At 63.4% G+C, this 6,573-nt stretch overlaps 4 protein-coding genes across 4 annotated transcripts in view; 1 reads left to right on the forward strand and 3 right to left on the reverse strand.

The window, feature by feature from the left end:
* The window catches only part of MNEG_5892 (hypothetical protein), a gene marked incomplete at both ends in the record, with an annotated part of 3,294 nt that extends 2,565 nt beyond the window's left edge, over positions 1-729 (reverse strand). Inside the window, 2 exons of the mRNA XM_014045632.1 lie at positions 40-309; positions 568-729. Coding sequence (XP_013901086.1) covers positions 40-309; positions 568-729 — 432 coding nt within the window. The remainder of the gene's footprint in view (positions 1-39; positions 310-567) is intronic.
* A 1,815-nt stretch (positions 730-2,544) lies between these two features.
* On the forward strand, positions 2,545-3,169 carry MNEG_5893 (hypothetical protein; the record flags this gene model as incomplete). The annotated part of the gene is made up of 2 exons (XM_014045633.1): positions 2,545-2,552; positions 2,986-3,169. 2 exons carry the CDS (start codon positions 2,545-2,547, stop codon positions 3,167-3,169), a joined length of 192 nt encoding a protein of 63 aa, XP_013901087.1.
* A 307-nt stretch (positions 3,170-3,476) lies between these two features.
* Positions 3,477-5,299, reverse strand: MNEG_5894 (hypothetical protein; the record flags this gene model as incomplete). Its single annotated transcript, XM_014045634.1, has 5 exons — positions 3,477-3,580; positions 3,809-3,859; positions 4,124-4,256; positions 4,587-4,771; positions 5,260-5,299. The coding sequence occupies 5 exons, from the start codon at positions 5,297-5,299 to the stop codon at positions 3,477-3,479; spliced, it is 513 nt and encodes a 170-aa protein (XP_013901088.1).
* Positions 5,300-5,582: 283 nt separating this feature from the next.
* Positions 5,583-5,963, reverse strand: MNEG_5895 (hypothetical protein; the record flags this gene model as incomplete). Its single annotated transcript, XM_014045635.1, has 1 exon — positions 5,583-5,963. A coding segment is annotated over one exon (381 nt), but the record flags the coding sequence as incomplete, so codon positions are not given.
* Between the last annotated feature and the right edge of the window lie 610 nt (positions 5,964-6,573).

A 6,573-nucleotide genomic window follows, 5' to 3' on the forward strand; every position in this document is an offset into this window, starting at 1 on the left:
CCCCCACCCCACCCCCACCCCAGCCACCACACCCCTCACCGTCAGCAGGCTCTCCTTGGCGGCCGCCTGCAGAGGCGCGCCGCCCTCCAGGCGTTCGCGCAGCAAGGCGAGCTCCTCAGCGCCCGCGTAGCCACCAGGATGGATGAAACCGCTCGACTTCCCGCCGTCAGGGCGCAGGGCGTCCACAGTGTCCCGCAGCGCGCGCGCGCCGGCCGGCACCGCAGCTGGCGCGGCGGCCAGCGCGGCCTGCTTGATCCGGCGGATGAGGGCAGGGGTCAGCTCCGGCACTTGCTGACGCTCGATCTTGACCTGTTACGTTGTGTGTGGGGCGTAGCGGCGGCACCCGGGCTCATTCATTGTGAGGTGCGCTGCAGTGATTGGGCAGGTGGACACTTAGAAGTGCAAACATCTTCATGCTTGTAAAATAATTAATTTTTGCGCTGAATATACAAACGCAGCTACTGCACTTGCCCAGGTAGGAGTGATGGTGAGAGGGCAAGCGTGCGGCCGGCCAACGGCGAGGTGCATTAGTGCACGCAGGCCCGCTGCCGCTGCTTGGTGCCCCACCGCCCCTCCCCAGTACGGGCCGGCCCTCACAGTGGTGGCGCGATCGCCAGACCGGTAGAAAACCGGGACCTCTGCCACGCGGGGCGTGCTGCATTTCTTGAAGTGCCAGTCGTACTTGCCCGCATCGAGGTCGGGCCGCGGCACGTCCTTTGGCGGCAGCATCGCCGCCGCGGTTCGCGGCCGCGTTGCATGGGTTGCATGCTGCGCGCAGCACTCGGACACTTGGTGCACGGCCGTGGCGGGTATCTCACGGCACATCACTAGCTGCCACTCGCCCCGGCAATGGGCCGGCAGTGCCTGCAGGGTTGAGGCGATTTTGGTCGCGCTGTCGCTCGAGGCGGTGGTTCTTGCCACCACAAATTGAGGGCAATGCGGGTTTGCAGCTGCAAACTTTGGCACTGCACAAGCCTGAATGGTTTGATTGAAGATCTTTAAATCAGCAACTTAGGTCCCAGCGCACCAGAATGCTTGTCGCGTTCGGCGCTGCCAGCACCAGCAGGCTGTCGTGCAGCAGGCATATGAGCACGGCAATGGCCAGCCGCCACGCAGCCATGCCCAACGTCCGTCGCATACAAATCAAGTCTGCAACAGCAACCACAGTCGTTTTTCGAGGATCTAGTTCATCAAGGCGCGGAAACCGCGGCAGGCTCGGGGTGTAACCGTGCTTGCACGGCTTTGTGTGCTTGACAACGAGGTCAGCCGGAATGATCGAATGGTAATAAAAAATGTTGCTTCGAGATATACGAGCGTTTCTGATGTACGACTTGGTGTTGGCGAGAACTGATTGGCACGCGGGTCGACGCGACTGGCAGTGTCAGGAACCAAGACGCTTGTAGATGATCGACAAACTCAATTGATTGCACTTTACTTCAGTTGCAGGACGAGTCGCGGTGTGTGCCGCGCACACAGCTTCCGCACACTAGGACTCAGGTCAAACTGGGCAGCCATCCTTCTGTCGGGTGTGCATTTTTGGGCAAGGCATGGCAGACATGATGAACTCAGGGACTGATGTACAATGAACCATAGAACAATGCCAGCAAAGGACATGCGATTGTCCCTGGAAGCAGCAAACACGCAGTGTGCAGCATTGTGCGGGAATGCAAGAGATGAGATGCAGGCGAAGGCTGCCCCAGCGCAGCCCATCCATTATCACGTACGTCACATCAAAGCAGCTGATGTACAATTTGGGAGGCTGGTAGGCTGTGGGCAAGTCTTGACCTGTGCACAACGGTTGCCCTCCTGCGTCTACAATGCTGGCGGGGCAGCGCCCAAGGAGAAACTACAGAATGGCAGACAAGCAACATGTTGTTAATTGTTGGGGCGAGCGCAACATGGACCCATCAGCGGTCGTTCGTGCGCGTGTCCTGCAGCTGGTGGCAGTCAGTGCCACTGCCGTTCCGGCACTGCGGACGCTGCTGCGTGCTGGACACAGTCAACGCTTCTCTGTGGGATCGTGCCATCTCGCACTCATGTGCTACCGTAGACCTCGACATCGCATGGCTGGAGGCTGTTGTTGCAGTGCGCTCGCGTGGGCAGGTTCGAGCCCAGATCAGTCACGGTCCGTTGTTGTTGCGCCATAAGACTCTTTCGCTTACGGTGCTAGATCCGTGCGTTGGCCTATAACATTGGCGTTCAAAAGTTTTATCATCGTCACTATCACTCCGCACCGCTTAGCAACGCAGTGATCTGAAGCACACTCGGGCCATGGGGAACAGCAGAGGCCGCGGAGGTGGTGGTAGCGGACAGGTTCAGAAGCGCGGAGGTGGCGGCGGCGGTGGCGGCGGGGGCAGGGGCCGCGGGCCCAAGCCCGGTGGGCGCGGCAGCGGCGGCGTGCAGAAGGGTGGCGGCGGCGGTGGCAGCGGCAGGGGCGGCGGCAGGGGCGGGCGGGGAGGCGATCGCGGCCGTGGCGGCCGCGGGCGCGGGCGTGGGCGCGATGACAAGGGCAAGCCCAGGACCGCTGAAGAGCTGGATGCCGAGATGAACGAGTGAGTGCGGCTGGCAGCAGGGCGCATGCGAGCTCATGCACTGGCAAACGCCGCGTGTGCCTCTGCAGCCTCTGTTTCCCATGATCAGTGGTGCATGATCGCACCGTGGCATTGCTTGTTGGGCTCATTTTCCACTCAGATGCGCTTCCCTCACACACCCGCGACATGCACCGCACGATGCCTGCAGGTGCTCACACAGACGCGCGCGCATGTGCGCGCGCGCGCACACACACATACATACATACATACATACATACATACATACATACATACATACATACATACATACATACATACATACATACATACATACATACATACATACATACATACATACATACATACACACATAATCACACAAATAAACACACAAAAAACATGCACCACCTCCAACAACACCAGCGACCCTCGTCTCCCCACCCGGCCGCCGCAGGTACTTCCTGGGCCAAGGCAAGGAGGGCGCGGAGAAGCTCAAGTCCAAGTTGGACTCTGACATGGACGACTATTTCAAGAAGGCCAAGGCGCGCGGCCTCAAGGAGGCCGCGGCCGCGGAGGAAGCCGCCGCGGGCTCGGCCGGGGACGGCGAGGCGGCCGCAGCGGAAGGCGGAGACGCTTAAGGGGGCCCGGGCACGTGCAGCGGCGTCTGCGGGTGCTGGGCGGGCCAGCCCTGCAAGCTGGAACGTGTGGGTGCCCGCCATATCTGTGGTTGCGGCCGGCTTCCAAAGCAATGTTACCAGTGACCTTGACTGTTGCAATCCAATCACGTGACGGTGTGTAACACGTAGGCCAACACGGTTTTTCATTGTTGAGCTGAGCTTTCGGATACAGAGACACACAGGGAGCTGTGCATAAAAGGCGTGCTGTGCACAAAGCAGCACTTGAGATGAATCGCCCCTAGGACCCCAGCCAGGCAGTTGAAATGTGTCACAGGAACCCGTTCTTTTTCAAATACTCCGTGTACAGCGGCGCTGTTGGCCCCTCCATGTCCTTCCAGCCCACCACATCAAATATAGCAACCTCGTGGTCGCCTGCATTGAAGGGTTTGGTGGGGCGTGGCATCGGTGGAGATGGGGGAGGCAACGGGAGAGACGACGGGCAAGCGCCACAAAGGGGAGTGGCAGAGCAGGCAGGGCAGTGAAAGCCGGCGGTGCCTTTTTGCCAGTCGCGGCCCCCGGGTCACAAACAATAGTTTTGGCGGGGATGGGGTTCCTGGATGTTCTGACACGCGGGCACAAGCTGCAGCCCCGCAGGCGCACCGCAGGGAATGAAATCGCCCGCCAACCGGAGCTCCATTGCACCAGCACAGTCTGGGCGAAAAGGGGGGCACAGGGTGGGATCCAACGTGAACACATGCCCGTCGCAGCGCAAGGCAGGGGCAGAAAAGGTGCAGCCGTTGGCTAAGCGGCCAGCCCAAGCTCAGAGCACACTCGCTGGCTGCTTGGCCAGGCTCGGTGCCGCAGTCATCCCGTTGCTGCGAGTTTCTGCCAAGGAACGGCGCTTTACGCTGCCAGCGCGATGTGCGCCGGAGGCAGCGCGGTGAATGCAGCTGTGCAGCGCGCCGCGGCCCTGACCTTCAAGCACAGGCAGCCCAAAAGCGTCCACGACCTTGAAGCCCAGCCGCCGCGCCTCCGCCTCCTTGTCCACGTCCCGGCCGCTGCTCTTGCCCAGCAGCTGCAAGAGCGGGCTGTGGCTCTGCTGCAGGATCTGGGGGCGGAGGTGAGGGAGGGGCCGGCGCAGCGCAGGCGCAGACGCGGAGAGTAAGGGCGCGGCGCTGGGGAGGGCGGTGCCGTCCATCTGCTGCTTCATTATTGCTGTGGTGGCGGACAGGACAGGCGATGGTCCTGGCGGGGCGAAAGCAACGGGACGAGGCTGCATCAAAACAGGCAGACGTGCGTGTGTTTGCGCCCTTCCCTCGGCCCGCCGTCGCTCGGCGCATCAGCAAGCTCATCGCCCCGCCTCGGCGCGACGCTCGAGGGGTGCCCGCCCCGCTTCGCCGCGGCGCGCCTGCAGCACGCAGCGCCCCGTCTCCTTCACGTTCCGCCACGACAGCGTCTCCACGTACAGCCCTACGACGTACTTGCGCGCCGGCTTGATGGCGATGGGCGACGCATAGGTCACAATGTTCATGGTGCGGCCGGCGCCGCCGGCGCCGCAGCTTGACAGGCTGTACACCGGCGTGCTGAGGTGCGTGAACGGCGGCGCATCCGTGGCTGGTATGCCTGGGGGTTTGTGGTGAATGTGTTGCAGTCGAGCAACTGTCAAAGACAGGGTTGCTGGGGACGCTCGCCGCTGCTGCAGTGCGGCGCACCTGACACAGCGTTTGCTCTCCGCCGCTGCTGCCGCTGCAGCTCAGGGGCCCGGATCCGCCGCGGCGTCGGTGGAGTGGTTTTGCACGGCAAAGATGACGCGCTAATACCTCTGATTGCTGTGCTGGGGGCGGACATAGCGACGTGCACGGTACGTAGACGGGTCACAAGAACGATTGTCACGCGAAGATCTCCGAGGCTGCGAATCCTGCTTGCCGCGTGCTTGTGGCGTGTGAATTCTCTGGAGGTAATAATTGGTTACTGGAGCCTTCCAATGAGCCAATGGATTTGCAGTATTTGTCGCACCAGGAGACGCTGCGTCGGTTATGGCGCGTGTGTCGGTGGCCGCTGAGTGCTTCGTTGCAGTGCTGCGACCCGATACGCAGCGTAATCCGTCTTACCTGAAAATGGCGCCCGCGGCCTCGTCTGTTCTGTTCCCATTACTGCAGTGCCATCAAATGTTGCACTAATGCTCAACCCCGCACCACTGAAGCGTGGGCTCGCCCAGACTGGTGCGCGCCGCTGCGCCGATAAATCAACAGATGGGGATAATGTGTTGTGCAGGAGGCGGTTCACCAGCAACCCAGGGTACAGTGCATCACCCACTGAGACTTCTTAGTGCAGATTGTTACTCTCAGGTTGCCAAGGCAAGCTTTCAGGGCTTTGCGCACTTTGCTGCATGCACCTAGTAGCTGCGCCCCTCGTCGCCCCGCCGCCCGCCTCGTCACTCCCCCTCCGGCGGCAGGAAGCCCAGCACCAGCCCCGGCCTGCCCGCGAGCGCGCCCCTCAGCAGCCAATTAGCAGCCCGGTACAAGTCCGGCCGCCCGCCGCGCCGCGAGCGCCAGTTATGGCGCCCGGCCAGCGCCTCACAGAGCGCCACCGGCGACCAACCGTCCCCGCCCTCGCCCTCGCCGCCGCCCCCGCGGCCCGCCCCCGCGCCAGCGCCGGCGGGGCCGGAGGGGCCGCCGCCGTCCTCTCCGTCCTCATTGACAGGCAGCTTGAGGCGCAGCGCGTCCTGCACACGCGGCAAGGTGCGCTCTGCCAGGTAGCGCACCACAGAATAGGGGTCGCGGCAGTGGGCAATAGGAAAGGACCCAAAAAGCACCTGGGAAGGGGAGGGAGGAGTGCGAGGGCGCGGCTGAGGGGTTGGTGCATCCCCTTGGCGCGCTCGCAGCAGGGTGGGGCTGCGGGCGACGCCCGCGCCCGCGCCCCGCTCCGCTCGCGCGGCGTGGGCAGCCAGGCGGCGCCGTGCGGACATCACCGCGCGCGCCCCGCGCCTGTCCATCGGGGCCATCAGGCGAGCCCGCAGGAGCCGGCTGGATGAGATGAGCTGGTTGGATGAGGACATGCGCTGGACGCCGGTGGCCCGCCCCTGCGGTTTCCAGCGCAAATCGCCCCAAACGCAGCCACCCTCCTTTCCCACAGGCCCGGGACTGTCTCAACCAACGGGTCCCGCGGCCCACGCGCCTGCACGGGCAGCGATACGTCCAGCCGGGGGAACACCAGCCCCGGGCAGTCGCACAGCACGAGGCGGCGCGACACGTAGTGCGTCTGGTAGTGCTTGGTGCGCCCTGGGTGGCTGGAGACGGCGACACGGTGGCTGCCCAGGAGCGCGTTGAGCGTCGAGCTCTTGCCGACGTTAGGCTCCCCCACCAGCCCAACTACCACTGGCGCCGCCGCGCGCCGCGCCGCCGAAGCGCACGCACGCGCGGCGC

Source organism: Monoraphidium neglectum (assembly GCF_000611645.1).
Source record: "Monoraphidium neglectum strain SAG 48.87 unplaced genomic scaffold scaffold00911, whole genome shotgun sequence".
NCBI lineage: Eukaryota > Viridiplantae > Chlorophyta > Chlorophyceae > Sphaeropleales > Selenastraceae > Monoraphidium > Monoraphidium neglectum.